Source organism: Pholis gunnellus, assembly GCF_910591455.1.
Source record: "Pholis gunnellus genome assembly, chromosome: 15".
Lineage (NCBI taxonomy): Eukaryota > Metazoa > Chordata > Actinopteri > Perciformes > Pholidae > Pholis > Pholis gunnellus.
The window spans coordinates 5321912-5347928 of record NC_136542.1 but is presented as its reverse complement, the minus strand read 5'-3'; the positions used below and the strand labels follow the sequence as shown (position 1 = coordinate 5347928).

General features: G+C 40.3%; 4 protein-coding genes across 8 annotated transcripts in view; 2 read left to right on the top strand and 2 right to left on the bottom strand.

Moving 5' to 3' along the window:
- The window catches only part of syne1b (spectrin repeat containing, nuclear envelope 1b), a gene marked incomplete at its 5' end in the record, with an annotated part of 75317 nt that extends 70810 nt beyond the window's left edge, over positions 1-4507 (top strand). For all 5 annotated transcript variants that reach the window (XM_079174768.1, XM_079174767.1, XM_079174765.1 and 2 more), the window contains 4 exons: positions 152-364; positions 521-613; positions 1566-1624; positions 3436-4507. In XM_079174768.1, the coding sequence (XP_079030894.1) occupies positions 152-364; positions 521-613; positions 1566-1624; positions 3436-3673 (603 nt within the window). In that variant the 3' untranslated portion in view covers positions 3674-4507. The remainder of the gene's footprint in view (positions 1-151; positions 365-520; positions 614-1565; positions 1625-3435) is intronic.
- A 221-nt stretch (positions 4508-4728) lies between these two features.
- On the bottom strand, positions 4729-8581 carry ccdc170 (coiled-coil domain containing 170; the record flags this gene model as incomplete). Its single annotated transcript, XM_079174664.1, is given in 10 exon segments — positions 4729-5010; positions 5522-5608; positions 5611-5634; positions 5637-5732; positions 5970-6212; positions 6450-6623; positions 6718-6918; positions 7435-7737; positions 8218-8391; positions 8555-8581. Coding segments are annotated over 10 exon segments (1611 nt in total).
- A 1094-nt stretch (positions 8582-9675) lies between these two features.
- Positions 9676-13661, top strand: rmnd1 (required for meiotic nuclear division 1 homolog). Its single transcript, XM_079174256.1, has 12 exons — positions 9676-9813; positions 10253-10708; positions 10805-10910; positions 11022-11097; positions 11455-11494; positions 11600-11700; positions 11809-11915; positions 12003-12067; positions 12193-12269; positions 12568-12688; positions 12796-12912; positions 13094-13661. The coding sequence occupies exons 2-12, from the start codon at positions 10280-10282 to the stop codon at positions 13124-13126; spliced, it is 1272 nt and encodes a 423-aa protein (XP_079030382.1). The 5' UTR covers positions 9676-9813; positions 10253-10279; the 3' UTR covers positions 13127-13661.
- A 1382-nt stretch (positions 13662-15043) lies between these two features.
- On the bottom strand, positions 15044-24776 carry akap12a (A kinase (PRKA) anchor protein 12a; the record flags this gene model as incomplete). Its single annotated transcript, XM_079174663.1, has 3 exons — positions 15044-22431; positions 22582-22681; positions 24669-24776. 3 exons carry the CDS (start codon positions 24774-24776, stop codon positions 15044-15046), a joined length of 7596 nt encoding a protein of 2531 aa, XP_079030789.1.
- Positions 24777-26017: the final 1241 nt, after the last annotated feature.

The window sequence follows — 26017 nt, the reverse complement described above, 5'->3', positions numbered from 1 at the left end:
ATAGGTGATATTTTGGGTCATATTTTAACTTTCACATAAAAGCCTTTGTGGCTCTTCATCCCACACCTGCAGTGCATTGTCTTGCCCGTTACGAGTTACCCTCTATTGGACAGTTTTAGAGTTCATGTCTCAAATTCACAATCCCCCACAGCAAATCCGTCTGGAGCTGCTGGACTCTCAGCTCAAAGTGGCCTCGCTGCAAGACATGTCCCTCCAGTTGCTGGTCAACTCTCAGGGCAGCGACTGCCTGGAGGCCAAAGAGAAGGTTCATGTTATTGGGAACCGCCTCAAACTGCTGCTTAAGGAAGTAACCCGAGACCTCAGGGAGCTGGCCAAGATTCTGGACATCACAAGCAGTCAACAGGTAGATCTTCACTTACTGTACACCTGTGCAGTGTTGTAGATTTACAACGATTTCTGAAATGGATTTATGAAATGAAAGGCTGCTACTTGCCTACCACTATTTCATGTGTCTCTCTCTTGCTTTATCTCTCTTTTGTGTAAACGTTTCCTTTGACAGGATCTGTCATCTTGGTCATCTGCTGATGAGCTGGACACCTCCGGTTCCCTCAGTCCCTTATCAGGAAGGAGTACGCCAAGTCGACGACGATCGGTAACGTATTCATCTACCTGTACATGCTGCTGTATGTGAAGCCAGGTGTTCGGTTACCCCTCTGAGACAGTGCATACAGTAACTTGTGCCCCAAATGCCCACGTTGAAGGCCATGTTCACCCATGTCATCCCAAGATCTCTCCTCACACCTTTCTACACCTCCACACCCTGCTCTACACTCCCTCCCTCTGATTTCTGAACTTTTTTCCAGCCTTTTACTCTTCGTGCATGTTTATTCCAAGAGCAAAATCCTGCAAGACAACTAGGGAAACCTCTCTTTCTAACTTTTTATTTCTTCTTCTCTTCCTTGGATGACTTTTTCTTTTCTGCCCTAGCTATCACTTTTTCTCTTCCAATATTTTAACACAAAAAAAAAAAACTTGTCCTACAAATCTTTTTTCCCAAATAAACTTTCCTCTAATTTCATTCTTAGTCTAGTTTTGGTTTGATCTCTGTAGTTTTACTCTCAGGAATACTGGCTTTCATGAAACTGCTAAATATACAAAATAAGCCTATAAGCTCTGGTTTTATGATGTAGAAAGCATGACATCGTATATGTTTTGTATTGTAGGCTGCAAGGATCAGTATTGATTCATTATGTATCTTGATATCAGTCCAAATAAGCATGTCGCTGCTTATATTATGTGTGTGTTACTGAATGTCACTGTTATCAAAGAATCCATGCATCACATTGCATAATTCCTAGCTTCCTATTTGCAATAGGTTTGTTGCACTCACAAGACGAAGCACTTCAAAGTAGTCACCGACTTTGAAAAAGCCAGATTCTTTGTTACCACGGTTTACAAAATCAACCTTCACATATGATTTTGTTGCTGCTCTTCTTTCATTTTGGGAGTTTTCTTTTCATCGGTAGCTTTGTCTTGATTTGCCTGGACTGAAACATACTTTCTTTCTTTTACCTTCCCCCCCCCCCCCCGTTCATTGCAAACAGCAACGGGGCAAATGTAGTCTGTCACAGCCTGGACCCTCTGTGAGCAGTCCACAGCACAGGTACCTTTCTGTTGGTTTCTAGCACACCCAGAAGATAATGGAACTCATCAGCCCATGATGCACTTTCTAATCCTCCCCAACAACAGCTGTGTTTTTAAAGAATAACAAAAAAATCCCAATTTCAGTTTTTGTGCCAGATTAGCAGCTCATGATAGTGAATTCCATCATCTTCTGTCAGTCTAGATGCTCTGTGTAGGCTCGGTGATGAGCTGCAATGCAGCCCACACATCCTTGATAAAAGAGTTTCACAACGGACGGTGCAAGGCCTTCTTCTCCGGCAGTGTCCTTGGCTGCTTAATACCGCTAACCAGAGGGCATTTATTACGCATAACACAAATATTTCTCTATGTTTAACACTCCCTCGCTGTTACTGAGCACACACACCCTTTTTCTCAAATTGCCGAACCAGTAAATGTCTGCAATGAACAATGCAAAGGCTGCAGTTTCTCTTTCTCTCTCGCTCTCTCATGCGTGTGTGTGTGTGTGTGTGTGTGTGACAATTCTTCTTCTTCTTCTGCTGCTGCTGCTTCTATCTCACCAACTATCCACCATCTCCCCCCTCAGTCTGTCATCTGTGAGTCTCAGGTCTCCATTTGTAAAGTGGTAAGGGGCACTTTTGGTAACATAGGACATCCTGAGTATAGTTCATACATCATTAATGTCCATTCATTCCTGGAGTCAGGGATCATTTTAATGAAATACATTTAGAGAGTACTGCAGGCCTGTTTTCAGTAGGTAAGTGTGACTGAGCTGCTGTAGATTAATTCCCTTTAGCTGCCCGTGGCTTCGAACCTTCGAGGCTAAAAGAAGACAGTTGTGCTGAGGGTGATGGTGACTGTAAATGATACGATTAACTGGTATGACACTTTGGGAAATTTGTTTTTTTCAGCTGGGAGCTCTTTTTGTTAGCGCTGGAACCACGGAAGTAGGCTAGCTGTTTCTCCATGCTTCCAGTCCTATGCTAAGCTAGGCTAACCGTCTCCAGGCTCTAGCTTCCTATTTAACACACAGATTTGAGAGTGGCATTAATCGTCTCATCCAACTCTCAGCAGGAAAGCAAATGAACATATTTCCCAAACTTCCTTCAGAAAAGCTTACCTAAACTACTTTGTCAAAGAGGCCGGTTCAGTGCTATTGCTCCTCTTGCCTGCTTTGCATTTTTCAACAGGACTTTCAAAGAGTCCTTTTTAAAACATATGTTACGATTGAGCTGATACTTGCAGCATGCCTTTTGTCTTTTAGCCTAACATCCTTTGCAAAGGAATGCAAGCTCACATATTAAATGTATTTGTCTGGTGCAGGATTGTACAGTATGTATGCTTTTGTGTGTCTTTGTACCTGTGTTTAGCCACCCAGTGTCAGTCAGCATGTAGATCACAGTGTGAAACATTGTCCTGACATTGTTTTTGAACCACGTTGGCAATGTCTTAGAAACACAGCATGGTGCTTATAAGCACTGTCACGCAGTTCCTCTATCGCTGAACTGAGGTCTTATTTGGATTGAAAATTGGTGGACAGCACAAAAACAATGAGGCGTATGGAGAGAAGAACATGAGATTACTGAGAAGTTCAAGTAAAGTTTGTTTATTAAATTAGACTAATTTAATCTGTCAGTTATTTTCACTGAGTTTATTTTTGTGGGCAGAAAATAAAAACCCATTTAAGGCCGTTGTGATGTGATTACACAGGTCTAAAATTGGGAACTCAGATGTCCAAACAGATAGCAGGATTTTGTTCGTTCTCATTGATCCATGTGAGAAACTAAACGCCAGTCTGTGCTGCTGTGTTGTGAATGCGTGTGTTTTGAGCAGGTCTCGCAGCGACGCTGGATCCGCTTCCTTCCCTTCTGACTCGGAGACGGCTCCTAGATCCTCGTTTCTGCGGCGCGTCCTCTGGGTGGCGTTGCCTCTCCAGCTCGTCATGCTCCTGTTAGTGGTCTTTGCCTTCCTGCTGCCAATGACCGAGGAGGACTACTGTGCTCAATCCAACAACTTTGCTCACTCCTTCTCCCCGATGCTCAGCTACACTAACGGACCACCTCCAGTGTAGACTGGCTGTGCGAGCGTTTCATTTCAGTGCTCATGCGTCCGTATGACTTGACTTGAAATGACATTGATGTCCTTTAAAAGGTCAATCATGTTGGGAGCAAAAAAAATGATCTTGGTCATCCATTTGTGCTGCAGAAATAACAGCTGCCATCCACATTAGATATCTTTGTGTGTAGCGCATAGGATCCAGCATCTCACTTTGTTACTCCGTGTAATGCTGTGTCAATTAAGGAGCATCTGTGGTGTAACTAAACTGAAGACACAGTGGACATTGCGGGATGAATGAACTGGAGATCAACTCAGTGGCATATACATGTTGTATTTCTCTGAAGAGATCTGTCAGTGGATAGCACCAAAGGTAAATGCTGAAGTATAGCCTGTGAATTAGCTTGAAACTCAAAAATTTGTAAAACAAACACAAAAAACATTTAATATATCTTACATTGCAATTATTTTTTTACCTGTATTTTGGCATGCAGTTCTGATCTTTGTTTTTATTTACTTATCTCCGTCATTGTGTCCATTTTTAACTTGAGTTACATTGATACATGTAAGATTATTTTAAGCCAAGTCGTGTGTTTTAAGCCAGACACATTTCAAGAGTTTAATCTTCAACACCAGTCACCCGTTGTCTTTATACATCTTACTGTTTTATTTTTTAACAAATTATAAAACAGGACTTTAGGATTGAGAAATATGAAATATAGAACTATTGTATATTTTGTATGACAGTCAGTATCAAATGTATAACAGTCAAGGATTATTTAACATGTGTATATAATGGTTACAAATGAATATGAAAAATGTATGTATATGCGACCATCAAAAACAATGAATGCCAAATCATCATGTTTATATTTGTCTTTTTATTTAATTTGTTATGTGATTTTACATGTTTAACATTTTTTCAGTGAATCAGATTTTTACTGAGCCTTTCCTTAAAACACAAATAGGATAATATGGTGTTATATGATTTGATTTATTTTTATATACTTTTTAGACCACAAGAATACATTAACATTTAAATACAGTTGGGCTTAAGTATAATGTTTAAATCTAGGCTTCACTACGGGGAGCTGCTTCCCCTGGATAAGCAGACGTGGAGGTAGAAAGATCAAAAGAGGAGCCGAGGGGAAGGTCCTGGATTTGGCCGAGATGAGGTCTCTGGGGATTAGCACAGTGCCAGGGCATATTAACATGGTGATGATGAAGGTGGTGGTGGTGATGATGAGGGTAAAGAAAGGTCTCCAGTGATTTGATGATTTCATAGTTTGGAAGAGCAAGAGCTGTGGCATCCAGCCCCAACATCTGGGAAACAACCATCCGGAAATCCACCAACTGAACGAGATAAAAGAATATTGAGTTTCATTTAACAGCTTTTTACAATTTCTAAGAAACAGTTTCTGAAGCCAGTGCTCTCTTTGTTGAAACTCTACACACACAAAGCAAAAACATAATCACAAATTCAAAAGTATCTTATAAGCACACACAAAACTAGTCAAATAGTCAAAATTATTTAAACTTCTCTAAAATTGTATTTTTGCCAAAACACCAATAAATAGCACTTTCCACAAGCCAACTGTACACTGATACTGTGCTAAGTATAAAACACTATTATCTAGAGCAAACCTTAAGGTTTAGCATCCCTGGTCAATAGACAGATAGATAGCTACATGAGATTGTGGTTTCAATAATTGTACCAAAAGTACCTGTTTTTTTGTCCTTTAAATCACAAAACAAGTACTATAAAGGCATAAGAAGTATTCTAACTGTAAATATCACCACACTATTTGAACCTCTTTGTGCAGATGTTGCAGAACAAAACGTTTCCTATTCATCGTCCCCTCACCGCTCTCTCCCTGTCGGACAGCTGAGTCAGGCTCTGTCTGAGGGAGTTGAGTTGCTGCTGGTCCTCTCTGGTCTTCTTCTTCTCTCTTTGCTCTGCAGGTCTGAGCTCACTGTGAGTTCAGCTTCTTCTCCACCTTGGCCTTCCCATCCGTCACCTGGTCCAGCCTCTTGTTCTGCTCCTGCACGGCCTGACTCTGTTCCACGACTTTCAACTTGGCACGTCGGACAGAGGTGTTCAGTGAAGCAACTGTTATTCAATGGCTTTATTGCTCTGGAATACTCTGATACTTACAAAAAAAATATACATGGTTGTTTTCAGAAGCAACCTGCAGTTTAACCCGTTCCTTTCACCCACACATACACAGACATAAACACAAATACGAGATACATTATGAGGTGAAAATGCCTCTGCGTTTATTGTTAGGGGCCTGAACCCCTCTCCCCTCTGCCTTGAGCTCACTGGTGTGGGACAGCTGGGCCTTGAGCTCGGTGTTGGACAGCTTGGTAGCCTTCAGCTCGCCTTGGAGACGCTCCAGTTTTCTCTGCAGCCTCCTGGCCTCCAGATGAGCATCACCTCGTTCCACAGCCAACGCTGAACGGCTCCTCTTCTCCTCCTCCAGCTCTGACACCTTCTTCCTCAGGAGCTGGATGTGGAGTCCTTTGCTCTCTAGTTGGTCTTTCTGCGACTTAAACTAGGAAAAGGGACATTTTGATTACAGGCGTATTGCTGGTCGTGCTGACACAACGACAGTTTCGCATTTGTGCATTTAGAGAGGAAGTTTTCATCACAACCTAAATAAAAGATGGGATCTTTGAACACCATTCAGCACATTTGTATGAGTGAGCTTCTGATTGGTTGTTTAAAACCTTTTGTAATATCTAAAGATAATAAAAATGAGAGGAATTACACTCCCAGGTTTCAAGCCCACCTTTCGCTGCAGACTGTAGGTCAGACTTTTGCTCTCCACTAAAGCAGTGGCCTCTTGCTTGACAAGCTGCTCTGCCCGTGACAGGAAGAGTTTTAGCCTCATGTCGAAGCCTAGATCCACAGCAATACTGTCAACCTTCATTGTCTCTGACAGCTGTTCCAGGAACTCTTCATACTGTTAAAAAAGAACACTAAGTAATAATGGGAAGACTACTGGGTACTTCTGTCATCTAAATACTTTTTCTTACTTTTCTCCTGATTTTACTCACATGCTGTTTGCTGTGTCTCAGCCCGTCACGCTGCATATCGGCTGCCAACAGCTCAGTCTCCAGACCTTGCAGTCTCTCCCTCAGGTCCTGCACTTGCTGCTCTGCAAGCTGAGCCCTCTGCAGTGCACCGTGCCGGAGCTCCGTCTGTTCGCTCAGCTCCTCAGAGACATGACACAGCCTGGCTTCTATCTCTGAAAAAGACTGCCTCCAAAAAATGGAGTAAGGATGCTATTTATCTTAGAGGAGGAGTGCCTTTTAGATACATGGAAACCCAAGATTTGTGTTGGAAAGTGCTGTATGTATTTAAGTCAAATTTTTAGGTACTTTACACTTTTTACCCCACTGCATTTATCTGAGATAATCAATATTTAAACGTATTATAGACACTTAAAATGCATCTAATAAAGTAAATTAAACCTGCCCAACAAAATGAGTAAAATATCTCTACCACAGTCTGCAAATATAATGCTGCTTACACTGTATTGAAATATCAGAAATAATAATAATATTCACTGAAAAATCCCTTTTACAATTTTAAAGAAGTGAGTGTATGTATTAGCTTCAGTAGGGCAACACTTGTAATATAAAGAAGAACTTTATTGTGAAACCAACTTGTTTCTCAATAAAGTTGTTCATATTTGAATTGCTGGAAGTTTGACTTTTTAAGACTTCTTTCCTTTTCAGCTTGTGCCAGAAATCCCTGCTCTGGTTCCTCACCTTACTGCAGACATGATCCAGGTTGTGTAAAACGTCTTTCCCTGTGTGCAGGATGACATTCTCAGACTTCCCCTGCAGCAGGCCTGCCACCTTTTTCAGGAACACCTGTAGCATCACCTCAGCTGCCTGGCTCTCTCTTTGGCTCGACTGGAGCTTTCTTTCAAGCTCCTCCACCTGTTTCTCCAAACAGTGGGACTCTCGCCTCGCTGCCTCTATGACTCTCTTGCTGGCGTCAAGCCGCTCCATTAGTGTTCCCCTCTCCATCTCAACGCTCCTCCTGCCCACCACCAGCCCGTCTAACTCCTGAAGGAGGTAAAAAACACCACAAAGAGTCACACAACACACAATGGTGTCAGATGTTTAATATAAGACCATGTCCAGGAGAAACTTTGATGGTTCTTAATGGTTCCAGTGCAGAACTGCACACCAGGGCTGTAGCAAAGACAGCAATGTTGTGTCCTCTGTATTCTTTGGGGAGGATTTAGTTTTTTATCAACCTGGGGGTATGTTCATTAACGCAGTTAAAAACGTACACATGGAGGTTATTTTATAGCATAACATTAATCACTATTTACCCACAAAAGGTTATTCCTTAATGTGTGGAGAAGGCAAAAACGTATATCTAAAAGTCCCTGGAAACGTTTAATAAATAAAATCTAAAAAATCTAAACATTTTTCTCAACTTCTCTTTTGGTATCTGGACAGACTTTTTTGATGGGTGCACTGTACTATGTCATTTTAGAATAAACTTGAGTATGGAGAGTTCAAGAGCTGTGTAAGTACCCCTTTTAGTGAACCGAGAGCCGCTGCACTGCTGGCAGCCTTCCTCCTCTCTCGGTCCAGTTCTGCCACCAGCCTCAGCACCGTCTCTCTGCTGGCTCTACACTCCACCTCACAGGATTTCACACTCTCATCCAAAACAGCAATTCTCATCTTCAACCTCTCCCTCTCGTGAGACTGGTCCACCTAATAATAATAAAAAGCATTCAAGAAAAATAATTTATAATAACTTTATAAGCTGCAGAAGCTAAGCTCAACATCAGATGCAATTTAGTTCCTGCTCGATAACAAATATGTGTCATGAAGATAGTTATAATTAATGTATGGTCTGTTAGCATACCTCTTCAGAGTTTTCCATAACTTCCATAATTAGAAGTGTTGCAGGGGAAGTGAAAACAGTAGAGAATTGTCTCCGTTTTAAGAAGTCTCCTGGCAACACCTAACACAAGCTATACCAGACTCCACCAGAGAGGGTGCTGTAGCAGTGACAACGTCTGACACACAGTAAATAACAAAAAATATATGTAATTCATAGCTTATTAAACAGTGAGAAAATGCATTAAGTAACACTAAAAAAATAGAAGCAAGAAGCTGATGAAGATGCATGTGAAGGTTAACTCAAAAGATTTATTTTAAAGCCCTAAGTTTAGACTTGTAGGGCACCAACTTGAGTCTTCTCAATTCACTATTCACAATGCAGTAATTACATTTAGACTGTATGGTATGTTGCACAAAGCATGATGATTGTTGCCACTTGGTCAGTTCAGTCCTTGCAAGTATATAATTTGTGATACATTCAGTTTCACTTGGGAATTGAGGAAACACTTCAAAATGACAAACATACTATAGTGAACTATAAACAGTTCCTGACCATTTCAAATGATGCAATGTACATTTGACATATTATCACATGTTATTATTGCTTTAGTGTGGACATGAGTGTGCTTATTCACTGCAAATATCCAGTATTTCACAAGGAAATGCTAAAGATTTGAGAAAATGTGCAACATAAATGAAGGTGGTCCCAAACTGTAGTTGGAAACCACTGGCCGGTGAATAGCTTTTAACTATGCTACATTTTGGGGGAACATTTAATGCATTTATCAGACAGCCAACAGTAGAGATGACATGAGGTGAGGGGAGAGATGAGGAAGGACATGCAACAGACGCCCCAGTCGGATGTAAACTGGAGATGTTGTGGCTCAGTGTAGTTAATGATGCTGACATAACTAATTTAACCGAAACTTAAATATGACAATTTGATTTTAAGGGCTTTTAAGGGCATAATACTGTCAGTGGACCCAGAGGTCCTGGCTCCAGCCCTGGAGCTTGGCAGCGAAGCATTACCTGACAGTCAATGATCGGGGCTTACCACGCCACTAGCAATACGTTGTTACGTCACCATAAACAGGAAATGAGCCGCAACAAAACTTTATTAGCAAACAGCAAACCCATGCAGCGAACACGCCTCCTGTGACTGCCTCTGCCATGCAAGCTGTAATGTCGCTATACTCACAGTTACACATGAACAAAAACCGTTGTTTTCGGACGCGTTGAATCATTCGACTCCTGTTGAATCGCTTCTTTTTTCATTTACCGGTAAGCTAACCAATGGCTAACGGCTACATATCGGTTAGCCTTGACGTTACACACTGAACTGTGAACTGTTAGCACGTCCACCACCTCTGTTGCCTTGTAACTTAGTTGAGTTTACAGCTCCATGTACTGAACCGTATTTATTTATTGTTTTGCTCTCATAGTGTATTTAAAATGGTTATGTCGTAACCAGACTTAACGTTAGTAGTGAAGAGTTTGATATCTAACGTTGGCTAATGTAGTCAAGGTCAGTCTAGCTTATTCTGGCTCCTATTTTTATACTAACATTGTATTAAAGATGTCTGAAATTACATATTTAAGTGTATGTACGAATAGATCCAGGTTGTGGTTCCAGAGTGCTTCGTAATGCATACACAGTAGAGTATATTACATCATGGCGCATCTCCTGAAGGTACACTGTTGGCTGTTTCCTGTGTTGCAGCTCACCTGTGCAGCTGTCGATGCTAAGATGCTCCTCCGGACATTGTGGTCCAGACTGGGAGCCCAGCTCCCGGCAGAGTGGAAACCAGTCTGCGTCTGCACCTCGGCCTGTCTCTCCCAGTATGAATCCACACCCAGGACTCACTCAAACTGGTCTGCCCCAAAGATCTATTCAAGGCACTATCATTTAAACACTCTTCACCAACAGCTGGAGCGTACCAGACGTGTCCTGCCTGCTTTAGTTGGGTTTAACAGTAACAGCAGCACTTTGATAACTGACCCTGGGATGCTGACTAAATGTGGAATTGGACAGAAGCGTTTTTATTCACCCGACCTTGTGAAGTCGGTGTTAAAACCGAGTTTAAAACCAGCAGCTGTGCCGGGGAAAAGGGTTGTCAAAGGACCAAGAACGAAACAACCTTCCAGAGCCAATCAGCCCTCCCTCAACCTGGACAAGGTGATTCAGCCATCTCATAATAACTGATCTTTCTAAGTGTTCACACATGTCTTGCTTGTGTTTTAGTGATTAATAGAAGCCTGCGTTTCTCTGTAGGACATGATGCAATGTATTGCCTTTGCAACAGCAGATCAGTATCATTTGCCAACACTTTGCCACGACTTGATCAGCCACGGCTTCCACGAGGTAGATTTACCAAGAGGTATGATTCAAAAAAACATTTATAGAATACAACATTTCTGTGATTTAAATGTGATTCATATGCCGCTTGGAACAACGACCACATTTAATGAAAAACACGTTTTAATTTCAGATGCCTCAAATGTGCTGGTGATAAGCACAGAGATAGCTGCAAAACCAGATGACGAGGCTCTAGTGTTCTTCTTCAGGTAGAAATATATACTGTGTGTGTGTGTGTGTGTGTGTGTGTGTGTGTGTGTGTGTGTGTGTGTGTGTGTGTGTGTGTGTGTGTGTATATATACAATATTTCCATACCTAAGTTTAAATATGTTTTTATTTAGGCAATGTTCTTGTTGATGCACTGATAGTTCGTTGTTTTGTTAGATGAAGTAATGGGTTGTAGAAAATATTTATATTTAAAAAAAAAAAAAGGCGATTACTATCATTAAAAATAATATAAATGATGTAAAATATATATATATATCCAGCTGTAATTACAGTGTTATGCCAATTTTCTGTTTATTTTTTGGTAAATTACTGACTGACTTTTCTGTCTGTAATTTCAGGGAAGGCTCAGTCGTTTTCTGGAATGTTGAGGAAAAAATGGTAAAAAAAAATATTATATATAATATTTAATTACTTGTAATCCTTGTTTACTTTGTTACTGTCGCATACTTCTTCGACAATGTGCATTTTTTTCTGTCTCTACAGTTGAAAAGGGTGTTGAGATTATTGGAACGTCATGAGATCCAGCCCTATGAAGTAGCATTAGTCCACTGGGAAAATGAGGAGATTAGCTACACTGTTGGAGAGTACGTTGATACTCACTCACTCATTAAATACGTTGTATTAGTATGCCCATACGCTCCATACTGTCTGTATTTTTTTTCCCCCGTTAAATTTAAATCTCTCTTCTTCAGGGGAAACACAAAGCTTGAGCGTGGCAACTTTATCCTGAGTGACAAGATGGAACAACATGAAGCGGTTCTGGAGAAATTTGCATTTTCAAATGCGCTATGTTTGTCTGGTGAGAACCGGTGCTCAGACGATAAATCACAAAGATTTGAATCGTTATGTTCCAGCACTGAGTTTAACCGCATGCTTTCTTTTCCAGTGAAGCTGGCGATATGGGAGGTGTTTCTAGACAGCTTTGTGGAGTCAATTCAATCAATTCCAGAGGTACAGTGGACACAGAGAAATTCTGAATAATTGATCATCTGTAATGGTTGTTTGTTTGTGCGGAAGGTAGACCATGCATCAGTGCTCCACTTAATGCTAATGTCCTAATCTGTTTACCTCATTAGACGCTGAAGTCTGGCAAAAGAGTTAAATTGTCCTCTGCAGAAGTTATGAAGAAGATAGGTGAACTTTTCAGCTTAAGGTAAACTCAGTTTTATTCAAATAGCAGTTTGTTCAGAGGGAACTGCGTCCTTTCCTTTTTTTTTTTAAGGTTTAAGCCAAAACTTTCCATTTGTTTCCGCTTTAAACCTCAGATTTGTATTTTTTTTTTTTGTGAATTCAGTTTGTATTTGTCAGGATATCAGTAGCAGAAATGTGTTCACATCCACGTATTTTGTTGTTATTGCCATTCATTGTTATGTAATTCTGCCAGGTAATTGTGCAATCATAGGAACTAATGTCCGTTTAAAACCTTTTGTACTCTTATGCTCCTCGGACAGACACTGTATAAACCTGAGGTCGGACCTGCTCATCACACCTGATTTCTACTGGGACCGAGAAAACCTGGAAAAACTCTACGATAAGACGTGCCAGTTCCTCAGCATCAACCGCAGAGTCAATGTAAATAAAGCTGCTCCAGAGAATAATGTGGCACCTTATTGATAATGTAGAGACTCACTCTGGCACTACGTTTCTGATCTCACTGAGAAACATTTGTCTGTGTTTAGGTCGTGAATGAGAAGCTGGAACATTGTTCACAGCTAACGGATTTGATGAGGAGCCACCTGAGTGAGAAGCACAGCTTGAGGTTGGAGTGGATGATAATCATCCTCATTGCTATTGAGGTAAGAACATAAGGGATCCTTTGTGCCCTTTGTTTATTCATCACATCAAACCATCCAAAAACGTCCTCTTGTGAACATTGGTTAGTCTACTTTAATTTGATTAATTATAAGATAATATAATTCATTAAAATTCTCAAAACTTTAGTTTCAAGCTTAATAATTTTTTGTGTTTTTCTTGTAGGTTATGTTTGAACTTGCAAAAATGATCTTCTAAGCGGCTCCTCCAACAATGCACAAATCTATAAAGGACACTGCGGAGAATGCTGCACTTTACAAACGTACTATAAGTGACTGTTTTCTGGAAGAAACGGCAATCGTGAAGCGGACCTGAATATTTTTTAATGTCTTACTCTTCCTGTTACAAAGTACATTAATTTCAGCAACACACAATCACTTTTCTCTTGTTATTTTTACTGTGTCTTTACCATTTGGCTGAATGTCATGGCAGAAAACAAAGTGCGTCAGTGGGACTTTTTAAACTGTGGGATCAGCTGACCACACACGTTATGGCAACATTTATTTGATTTTTACATTATGTTCAAAAGCCTTTGAATCACTTGGTATGAAAGATACATGTTTTTAAGGGAGTAGAGACTCACTTCAACCAGTCACATTATGTTTGTGTCTGAAACGCTGGAGGTAGAAAAAAAAACAAGATGCGCTATTTTTTTCTTTTCAATTTATGAAATTCAGGAACTCCAACTGTGAGTGCTGTATTATAAAAGATGCAATAAAGTGTTTTAAATGTGTGACAGCTGTGTTCCAGTGTTTGCATGTACAATATCAACTTATTGAGAACATTATTAGTCAAGTAGAATCTCTAAAGCTAACTTATGACCACTAAAGGTTTCACTATACAAGAATAATTTGCAATATAAGAAGTACTTGAAATTACCAGGTATGAATTTATTCCAATAAAATATTTTATACATAAAATATATGTAAATATATAAACACACATAACTCAGGTTTATGTTTTGCATTTTGTAATTATTTATCATCAAAGATCAGCAAGAATTTTCCATTAAAGTCCGTATATGTGGAAAGACATCATCTCCTTGAGGGGATTGAGGTTTACACACAAACCACTGGGAGATAGAACGGGATGAGTAAAGCTGCCATCATTGTTTAAGGCTTTGCTGATTACAATTGCATTAATGATAAATACATATGTGAAGATTAATTTAACTTCAAACAATCTTAAAACTTGCCACAGTAAAAATTCTGGTAGATTAAAAATGAGCACATGAGCCTGTATAAGCATTAATCATTATGTACAAGAGTAGTTTACAGTAGTAGTGTGTTCAGCTCTGCCTATAGGCTGTACCTGCATTGACCTGTTTTTAAGTGAAATGATTAAACAAAAGCAGAATGACAAAACAGTTTATGGATATAGTGAAATATCTACATATACTAAAAGCATCCTTAAATGAACATTTGTCCAGTGCATGGGTTATATACATTATGAATTAATGTTTTTTTAATACAAATGTATTTCAAGCACAAAACTACTAACAAGAATGCTGTCTTATACTCTTAGACATTCATCTAAAAAAAAAAAAAGATCAAAATAGATCTTTGCAAAAACATGATTTATAATTGAAAAGATCTGACATGATTGGAAAATTGCACTATAAAGAAACAACTCATGAGAATGATTGAACAATGCTATTGAATAATGGATGTAGTTCACTGTCAAACCTCTAGAATCACACTGCATGCACCCTGAGCTAAGCATAGCACTTCTCCAGTTGGTGTTGCTCATACTAGAGCTCTCTCATTAATCACACACATGATAATGATAATAAGTTCAACATAATGTCAAATAAAAGCAGCAGAATGCTGTTTCCTGTGAAGTTCCTCTACCACTGTCAGCGCTACTCTTTAGTGGCTTTTTGAAAATATCTGACAAACTTGAGTGACTTCCTTTTTGATTGTCCAACCTTGAAAGAAAAAGAAAAAAGTAACATCATATTAATTAATTTGGATATTCCATTAAATGTGATGCATGCTTTAAGTGTACTGGAAGAAAAAGTTGAATAATGGGACAAATCTTGCAAAAATTACACTAAAACAAGAGTAAAGGGATCGGCTTACCGGTTAGTGACACTGAAGTCGAGCAGAATTCATTTCACTCCATTGTTGTGACACTCGCAGTTTCAGTTTCAGGATGCTCAGGTGCAACAGCAAAATCGTCACCTTCGCTATCAGTTTCACATCTTTCTACTGCTTTGTGCATTTTCTGTTGACTTTCTTCCTCCTCAGTCTTGGGTTTAGGAGCCATTTCAACCTCATGTTCAAGTCCTGCCTTTGCCTCTTGCTCGGTTTCTGTCCGAGGTCCAACAGATTCCTCCACTTCAAGAAGGCCCGCCTCTGTTTTCTCTTGACTGTAGATGTCTTCCTCAGCATCCATCCACACATCCTGGTCCAACTCTTTTTGTTTAGCAGGCTCATTTGCTTTTGTTTCTTGCTCACACGCTTCAGAGAGCACTGGCTGACTCAGGGACTCTTCTGTTTTCTCTGTTTGCCTCACTGGTTGTTTTGTTTCTGTTGCCTGGACACTGGAGGTTACTGTCTCTGTTGATTTGATTTGTTCGTCTGGTTCCATCGCTTGGATGCTGATATCCAGCAGTACAGGTTGAGTCGTAATCACGGCTCTTTCCTTTGAATCTTTGTTTGCCACTATTTCTGTGGTTCCTGTAGCCTGAACAGTGACCTCCGTTAACTCTATTTGTTTGGTTGTCTTTACGGGTTCTACTACCTCTACTGCCTGAACTCTGACCTCAGACACGTCTGTCTTTTTCACAGGTCCAGATCTCTCAGTTGTAGGTGGTGGAGAAGCTGGTTCATTTGCTTGCCCAAACTGTATGTTGAGTTTGAATTCAATTGATAGACTTGAAGGGGACTCCACGTTACCTACTGACGAGATGACTCCAGTGTGTTCGGGGGCTACTAAACCAGTGTTAGTAGGTGTTACAGTCAGAGTTTGGATAATTTGTGTATCTTTGTGAGTCACTTGATTTGATTTGACCTCTTCTACTACGACACCTGCTTCTGATTTTTCCTCTTCAGCTTTAGTTTCCTCCAAATGGTCTTTTTGATCATGGATATAAACATCTAAGCATGGTGTGTGCAGAACCACAGTCACTTGCTGTCCAGTTGCAGCGACGTCACTGATTTCCGTAGACGTTTCATCTTGTCTTTCGTGGAAAGATGCATTTCTATCAGCCATCTCTTTTTGATCCTCAACTTCATTTGATTCACTTTTAACCATCTCGCTCACTTCGGCCACAGCATCTGGCTGTTCAATACCTTCTTGTCCCAAGTTGACAACCAGTGATTCAGGTGCTGTCTCTGGTAAGTTTTCCTTTACATGTTGAATGACTTCTTGAATGGTCACCTTGTTTTGCTCATTAATTAATTCCTCTACAATCTCTGGAGTTGCGGAGAGACTGTCTACCTTTTTATCATTTTCATGACAAACATCTATGACTTCTGTTTCCCCTACCTCTACCACTGTGTCCACAATTGTTTCAGCTGATTTGATATCATCATTGACCACCTGTACTTGAGTTCTGCTATTATCCTCTAACTCTACTGATGGCACATGCATCATCCCAACCACACTGCCTTCCTCAGCTGTCTCAGCCTTATCGTCTTTCACTAATGGTGTGGCAGGCTCGACTTCCGCCTCAAACATTAGCTCACTTGTGACTCTTTCTATCGAGAGTTCAGTAATGGGTGATGTTTTCTCTATCAAAACATCGGGTATTGCAGTTGAGACATCTTTTATATTACATATGACTACATGCGCCACTAGGGCACGCTCAACTGCAGAAGTCTTTATCTCAGTGCCTGAAAACATACTTTCTTTTTCTCCCTCAATGCCGACTTGCCCTGTGCTGAGATGCACTTCATGTTTAGGTTCATTTGTAACTGCAGCGTTGTCTACACATGGTGCTGGAGTTTCTTCAGTTAATACAGTCTTTTCCAGTACCTGAACATTACTTTCTTCCTCATTCACAGAGGACACACAAACTGCTGTTAATGTTAGTAACTCATCTACAACTTCAGGTATGCAATCTTCCTGCTCAACCCCAACATCTTGTGTAATACTCTCTGTTTCCTGATCCTTTGCTCTCTCTAAAGAGGAACCCAGTTGTGCCACACCTTCACACTTAAGTCCATCTGTAACTGAAGCAATGACACTGTCAATGTTTGGTTTAGGAACATCATCTAACAATATTTGCTTCTCAAATTCCTGAGCTCTACCTCCCTCAATACTTGCTATGACTGCATGCATACACATCGATGTCCCTTCATCAGGATTTGTTTCAGTTACATGATCTTTTACATCAGATGGTAATACTTCTGGTTCTTGAGCATGTTCTGTTTTGGCAGTTTCTACTGGTAGTTTTTCTTCTGTCTCAACTTCATGTTCCTGTCTGGGTTCATTTGTAACTGTTTCCACGACTGGAATATCCCCTGATATTACTTCCTTTTCAAGTGAGAAAAGGATTCCTGCCTTTGTATCTAATGTGGCTGCTTGCTCAGCTTGTAGTACTTCTGGTTCCTGAACATGTCCAGTTGTGGAAGAATCCACTGGCTCAAGATTGGCTTCAGTGAGAGGTATTGTTTCCTCTTTGGGTTCATCAGTAACTGTTTCTCCATCTGGAACATCCTCTGGTATAAGCTCTTGTTCAAGTGATTGAACGCTGCCCTCCTCTGAATCCAATGTGGCTGCTTGTACAGACTGAATTACTTCTGGTTCTTGAACTTTTTCAGTTTTGGAAGCGTCCACCGGCTCAACACTGACTTCAGTGTGATGCTCTGCTGTCTGTTTGGGTTCATCTGGGACTGTTTCTGCTTCTGGAAGGTTCTGTGATATTACTTCCTTTTCAAGTGATTTAACACTGCCCTCCTCTGAATCTAATGTTGGTCCTTGAACAGCCTCTAATACTTCTGGTTCTTGAACATGTTCAGTTTTGGAAGCATCCACTGGCTCAAGATTGGCTTCAGTGAGAGGTATTGTTTCCTCGTTGTGTTCATCAGTAACTGTTTCTCCATCTGGAACATTTTCTGATGTTACCTCTTTTTCAAGCGATTGAACACTGCCATCCTCTAAATTTGATGTTGGTGCTTGAACAGTCTCTAATACTTCTGGTTCTTGAACAGTTTTCATAACATTCGCTGGTAGTTCTTTTTTTTCTGGCTCAAAGCTGACTTCAGTGAGAACCTCTGCCAACTGTTTGGGTTCATCTGTAACTGTTTCTGCTGGGGAAATGTCTTCTGGTTTGACTTCCTTTTGTGGTGATTGAACACTGCCCTCTGAATCTAATGTTGGTGCTTGAACAGCCTCTAATACTTCTGGCTCTTGTACTTGTTCAGTTTTGGAATCAACCACTGGCTCAAGATTGGCTTCAATGAGAGGGATTGTTTCCTCGTTGTGTTCATCAGTAACTGTTTCTCCATCTGGAACATTCTCTGATGTTACCTCTTTTTCAAGTGATTGAACACTGCCGTCCTCTAAATTTGATGTTGGTGCTTGAACCGCCTGAAATACTTCTGGTTCTTGAACAGTTTTCAAAACATTCGCTGGTAGTTCTTTGTTTTCTGGCTCAATACTGACTTCAGTGAGAACCTCTGCTGACTGTTTGGGTTCATCTGTAACTGTTTCTGCTGGGGAAATGTCTTCTGGTTTGACTTCGTCTTTTGGTGATTGAACACTGCCCTCTTCTGAATCTAATGTTGGTGCTTGAACAGCCTCTAATACTTCTGGTTCTTGAACATGTTCAGTTTTGGAATCAACCACTGGCTCAAGATTGGCTTCAATGAGAGGGATTGTTTCCTCTTTGGGTTCATCTGTTTCTCCATCTGGAACGTTCTGTGATATCACCTCTTTTTCAAGTGATTGAACACTGCCCTCCTCTGAATCTAATGTTTGTGCTTGAACAACCTGAAATACTTCAGGTTCTTGAACAGTTTTCATAACATTCGCTGGTAGTTCTTTCTTTTCTGGCTCAAAGCTGACTTCAGTGAGAACCTCTGCTGACTGCATGGGTTCATCTATAACTGTTTCTCCTTCTGGAACGTTCTCTGATATTACCTCTTTTTCAAGTGATTGAACACTGACCTTCTCTAAATCTAATGTTGGTGCTTGAACATCCTTTAATAATTCTGGTTCTTGAACAGTTTTCATAGCATTCGCTGGTAGTTCTTTGTTTTCTGGCTCAACACTGACTTTAGTGAGAACCTCTGCTTTCAGGTTGGGTTCATCTGTAACTGTTTCTGCTGCTGGAATATCTTCTGATTTTACTTCCTCTTTTGGTGATTGAATGCTGCCTTCCTCTGAATCTAATGAGGAGGCTTGCTCAGCTTCTGATGCGTCTGGTACTTGAACGTGTTCAGGTTTGGCAGCATCTGTTTCTAGTTCATTTTCATTTTCTGGCTCAACTCTCACTGTAGTTAGCGGCATCTCTTTTAGTTCATATGTAACTGTTTCACCTGCTGGTATGCCCTCTGATATTATGCCCTTTTCAAGTGATGGAACACTCCTCTTTTCTAAACCCAATGTGAGAGCTTGTACATCTGCTAATTCTTGCAAATAATCCACCTCTTCTGGTTGTTGATCATTATCCTCAGATCCGACCTCCTGCTCCATTGCTTCATCCTTAGTTTCATCTGCCACTGTTGCATGCAAGTCTGCTTCTTGAGAGTCTAGTTTTGGGGGTTCTGTTTCAGTTTGATGTGCCTCAACTAGAGAACCTTTATCTTGGACAATTTCGTTCCCTTCAGCTAATTTATTTGGAGACTCAGTCGCATTAACCTCCGATAGGCATTCCACCAGATAACAGCTCTCATCAATACTTTCTAATTCGGTTATGCTGTCCTCTGGATGTCTAAAATCAACCTTTTGTACTTCATCTTCAGCGATTTCAGCAGTGTCAAACTCCTCTGTAGGAACTTCAGATAAAATCTCTGTGGAAACAGAGTCATTGACTTCAAATATGTTTTCTATTTGGATGGTGGCTGCAAGTTCATTATTTGCGTCCAGTTCTTTAACCTTTAGGCCTGTGTTAATTTTAGTAGCATCTGACCTTCTGTGTAATTCCAGAATTGTTGGCTCATCCTTTTCATATGTTTCCAGTATTTCATGTGAAACAGAATATACTGTTCTTTCAGATCTTAACTCATATGAACAGAGTGGAACTGCCTCTGGACTTATGGAGATGGTTTCAAAAACCTGGTACAGAAGCGCATCTGTTTCCATAACAACATATTCTGCTGGAACCGGTGTTGTGTTGCCGGACGTTTTTGAAGACTCTAAAGATAACTGGGACACTGCAGAGATCATCTCAGTTTCATCTGACAGGGTAATATCTAACTGTTCTGGTGCAGTAATGGCCTCCGATGTGATCTCTATCAGGTCCTCTGCTATGGTGTCATCTCTAGCTGCCTCCTCTGTGACTGAAGCTGGAGTGGCCTCTTCTGGAATGTCACTGAGTTGTTGTTTACTGGTTGATTCTGTAAGATCATCAGGGTTTTCATTCGTAGCAGGGTTTGTAGTTGCCTCATTCTCTAAAGCATCATTATTGCCTTGGACTTTCTTTGCTTCAGTTTGCAGATTGTCACTAGGTAGGACTGGTTCAGCTATTGGATCAAGGAGGTCCTGCTGGAGATCAAAGTCTGCTTCTTTGGGTATATGACTTTCTACGTCTGCCTGTGTTTGTATGTTAACTTCGGTCTCAACTGTATCAAACTCAGACAATGGAACCACAGCTGGTGTGTCAGAGTCTTCGTCGTCTGAAGCTGCATCCTTATCAGCCTCATCTGAAGATACTTGGTCCTGCTTTTCGGCAGACTTCCTCTTTTTTCGTCCTGGAAGGAGTTTCTTTATTGAAAACGAGGACTCATCTTGAGTTACTTCACTATCAGATTGTACATTGTCTTTGCTTTCATCATCATCCTTGGCTTTCCTTTTAGGGGTGACAAGTCTTTTCAGTGATTGCCATGTTGACACTCCATCGCCTTCTGAAGGGCTTCTTGCTTGTTTGGGTGAATAGGCTAAAATTTCATCAACCTCATTTTCTAGGGCCGATTCTGCACTATGTTTAGATCCACCGTCTTGCTTGTTCATATCGTTATCAATTTGAGGTGTTTCATCCTCAGAGTCTGATGTTTTTCGGATTCTTCTCCTTCCTGATCTACACAAAACAGATTCCCATGAAACAGATGAGTCTTTTCGTTTTTTGCCTTCTTCTGTGCTGTGATCTGATATTTGCCCTCCTTCGCTTGGTTTTGGTTCTTCTACTGAACCTGGGATTTGTGTCTCTTCATTACTTAAGGAGGATTTTTTCATGCGCTTTTTCGGAGTTAAAAGTTTTTTGAAGGAAGCCCATGCACCATCCTCCTCCCCTGCTGACTCTGTAGAGGGTTGTGTACAACCTTCTTCTTTCCGATTCTCTGCTTTCTCCGTAGATGATAGGAGCTGATCTGAAACATGTTCTCCAGAGTCTGACGACTTTGCATCACTTGATTTCCGGCTTCTTTGCTTTTTGGATAGTTTCTTTAAACTAGATCCCGACAACAGCCTTTTCAGAGGACTTGCTTGAACTTTGTCCTTCTCTTGAGAACTCAGAACTTCAGGCTCAGTGACAATAATCGTTGATGGGTCCGTGTATGCATCCATCATCTGAGCTGCAGACCGGATCTCCCCTTTTAGTTTATTTTTCTCATGTTCTGTCTCAACTGCAGCTGCCTCAACAGCTAGACTAATGTCCTCTTTATCCTGATGTTGGTCTTGTGCAGCTTGTTCTGGCTTCTCTACGACTTCCTTTTTGCCTCTATCTTTAATTTCTTTGTCAGTGGTCTCATCTTCTGCAGGCTTCTTTTTCTTCCGTAGTCCAGAAAAAAATCTTTTAATTGGAGATACGACAACTTCTTCTTCAGGACTAGATGGTGATGTGGAACGTGGCTCTTCTTCAGTTGTGGTATCCTGGTTTACATCTTCTCCTAGAGGTGAAGTCATCGCTGCATCTGCATAATCAGATTCAACCTCTACTTTGGTTTCTGTGGCTTTCTCCTCTAGATTTTCAAGAACGTCCTCCGATGTAACGTCTGTCAGGGTTGGACATGTTGTTGAATCATCATATGTCTCCTGTGCTATGTTCACATCTGTATTCTGTTCATTATTCTCACTTGTGGTTTCCTTTGTGATATCTTCAATGTCTTCTGGTGTGTTTGGTTCTTCTTTGTTAGTATCATTGGTCACATCTGTTGGGATTTCACCTAAGCCCCTCTTTACTGTCAATTTCAAACCAATGTTACTAAAAAATCTCTTAAAACTTCCATTGATGTCATTCTGCTTTGCATTCATTTCAGTCATTTCTATGGGTATATCTTCATTAGCATCAGCTTCATCAGGTGATTCCTTTTCATTTATTTCAACATTTTCTAATGGTGTTTCTTCTTTAAATGGCATTGCTGTTTGTGAAACATCTTCGTCTGGTGAAAGGACAGCTAAACCAGGAAATAAATGAATTATTAAATACTTGGATTGCAAGAACTGTAAAAGAATGATGACGAAGATGAAATCCAACAAGTTATGTGTCTGTTGAAATGATGCTGACATTGTCCTTCAAGAAGCAGTAATAGTGTTAGAGCACCTACCCTCTGCAGTGAGCTCATCCTCACAGTGACCATTGACTTCTGCTGTAGAGCTGTCTGCTTTTCCATTAATCTCAGAGATCTCCCCTTTGTTTTTGAGAGACTGAAACAAAACATAAATATTAGAACATACAAAACACGTACCCCTGCTCTTCTGTCAAAGATGTGTTTGTATGTAAACCAGACAATCAAACAATTTCCCGTCTTTTAGAAGTCAATTTTAAACATTTCCTTGTTTGTAATAGTAATTTCAAAATCACTGGTTTCAGTTAAAACAATTGTATCACAACCACAACCATTTGTTCATATGCTCAAAGCAAGAGAATAAAACTGTCCGTCAGACTTTGTACTTATATGAAACGAACAATTTCAATCTTTGATTAACTGGGGTTCCAAAGTCCTATTTAACATAGTCCAGTCAGTGTTGTGTTGATGTGACGGTAGTCTTACAGTTAAACAACCCTAATTGTCCAAATCTCAAATCCTTGAGCCAGATTAGTGGGGAAAGTCTGAGCGGGGGAAAGGGAACAAGAAACGTGTTCTTCACCTTCAATAACACAATAATTAAGCAACTATACAAATTGCTGTAGGGTCCTATGGCGCCTGCTAATACCTGCTACGACTTCGTTGGACATTAATACAGTAGATTCATTTTTTTCATGTTTTGTCACATCATGATACACACAGAAAAGCAATGAACACTCTTTTTGTGTAATATTTAGGTCTTTTGGTGGCGTACAGCGGCCTCTGAAGCCATCATTCCTTTTTTCGAACGTGATAAACATTTTTAAACATTATAATGTAGCCGAAGCAAAATGTTCTGGGTGAACCAAAAACCAGCTTATACTCTCCCAAGTGTAGCGATAACAACAGTATACACTCTGAATTGAAACAGGACTTCATATGATTATGGATGGCTGTGAGCTGATTTTCCAGTCTCGCCCATATTAGGGGCAGTGAACAGGCATCGCTTTGTTTTCAGTCAGCCATGAACCAGAATGATTAATTAATAGTAAGTGGACCTTACTTCCAGAATAAAGCAGTTTAACTTCAGGAAATACAATCGCAGTTGGTGACATAACTTTGCAAACAAAAGTACCAATGAGTGTGACAAAGAATAAAGCTCTTTGAGTATTCTTTACAATTTATTCGGAAGAAAAAAAAATCAGATAATAGTTCTTAATTAAACTAAAGACAACATGGCATTGGTTGCTTTTAAAAAAAAAAAAATGTTTATACTTATTCATAAAAACTTGAGTTATTAGACTTTATTCAAGATGAAATGATCACTTGTGACTAGCATACGTTAGCCACTTATTCCATCCAAACATTCAAGTCACAAAGGTTAAAGCATGCTATTAAATCAACACAAACTTGTGATTATAGCTCATAAGACATTAATAACTATTTTCATGAACACATACAGTGCTGTCTTATTAACTTCCTGCTCTGCACGACCAAAGGATGATGTACTACACAAGTAATCAATGTTGTTTTCTGCTGAGTGCAGCAAAGGGGAAATGCCATCTCTCTCCTGGGCTTTACTCAGGTTCCTCTATAAGAATGAAAGGTCATTATTCCTCCACACTGTTTCCTTTCATCTAAATGCAAACCTTTGCTGAATCAATAAAACAGTGAACGCAGGGCTTTCAGAAGTCCACTAATAGCTCCTAGCAGAGCCTCAAACCACCAAAGCAATGGGACAGATCCCAACCTCTGACAAAAACAGACAAGGACGGCACACTTTCAACAACTTAACCAGGAAGAAAGTGGTAGTAATGACTCCATTCTGCACCTGAATAAAGTAAGCTTGATGTGTTCGATGCCATTCATTGAAATGGGACAAGGACTTTTTTTTCTAATGAATGTGTTGGCAAGCAGCCCCTGCACTGTCCTTCCTGACACCAAATTCCAGCCTCAGCATTTTTATGTAACATGACGAGGCTTTATATATACCACCAAATGTGTTGCTCCTGAAAATGCATAGATGAAGATGAAAAATCATTATAGATAAGTTTAAAGTCTGTAGACGTGGCATTAGTTATCTGCACTATGTCAACAATCTGGATCTGTGGAAAATAGGGTGATACCTTGTCTTCGATATTCTGCTCAGTCTGAGCATCATCCACCTCTCCGCTCTCCTCCTCGTCCGCTGCATCCTTCTCGCCCTCCCGTTGCGCAGACTGAGCGTCTCCCATTATCGGAACTGCAGCGCGTCACTGTCCGGAACGAGCCGCACAAGTGATGGAAATATCCCAAATGCGCACCGGAAAAAGAAAAAAGAAATTTGCAATCCGGTAGCTCCACGAGAGACGGTCAGCTCTAAAATGCAAGCTGGATGTTGAAAAAGTATTTTATAACCAAACGCCTCCCTGCAGGATCACATGAAGCCTTATGGGCCGAGCCTGGTCCGGCCCGGGTCGGCCCGGCACGCCTCCCGCTGCATCAAAAAAGGAAGAGAGAAAAAAAAAAAAAAGAAACCTGCAGAGAAAACACATCGCGTTCTCGGATGACTGAAGCGGATGTCCGAGCAACAAGCGCGGACCTGCACCGCTAACCGCACGTTCACCTCAGAGAGCAGATATGCATGAAGTCAGTGCTGTGAAATATGAAGTATGTTAAAGGTCTGTAAAGATATCTTCTGTGGAAGTGAACGCATCAGAGGTTGATGCAAACAGGCTTTAAAGGGGGCTCGACTGCAAAACCCTCTCAGTATAGCGGTTTCTCATTTTTTTTGTCCATTTGTTATTAGATAACATGAACTGCACTGTTGCCTGACTTGCATCCCCAATTTTCAGTTTATGCAATTAAAAGTCCTAAACAAACTGCATAATGAAGTAATGTGAAATATAACACCTTGATTATTAATAAAGTTACCATCTCATTCTCATTTTGTTTCTTTCATGCACATAATTCATATTATTCATCAGTATCTAAAACCTTTCAGGTCACAGTGTAACTTTCAGGGGGAAGTTGGAGCTTATAGTCCAAAAGGTGAGCAAGCAAATTTCTTAATTGAGGACTGACATGTTGGCTCATAACAGGGAAGATTGGTTGCTCATGCTGGATCTTAATCCGTCAGTCATGGCCTCTATATGAATGTGTTTATTATGTAACTGCAACTGGGACATCCGTTATCTTCAATAAGGTTGTCCTGGTTGTATTTTATTCAGTGTTTGAGCTGTTTATAAAGGGTGCATTATCACAAAGCGATGACAAAAATGTTTATATTTAAAATCTGTGAACTGTTCTTTAATGTTTCTAAATAAACCATGTTGTTGTATTTGGACAATGAAAATCTTATACAGTATAATATTTGAACCACTTCTGTATATTGACAACAGGACTCTTTGCTTATAAAAAAAAAGAAGTTTTTTTACAGGTCATTTTAGGACACACAAGTTGGGAAATATTGTAAGTTGAAGATCATTTGTTTTCC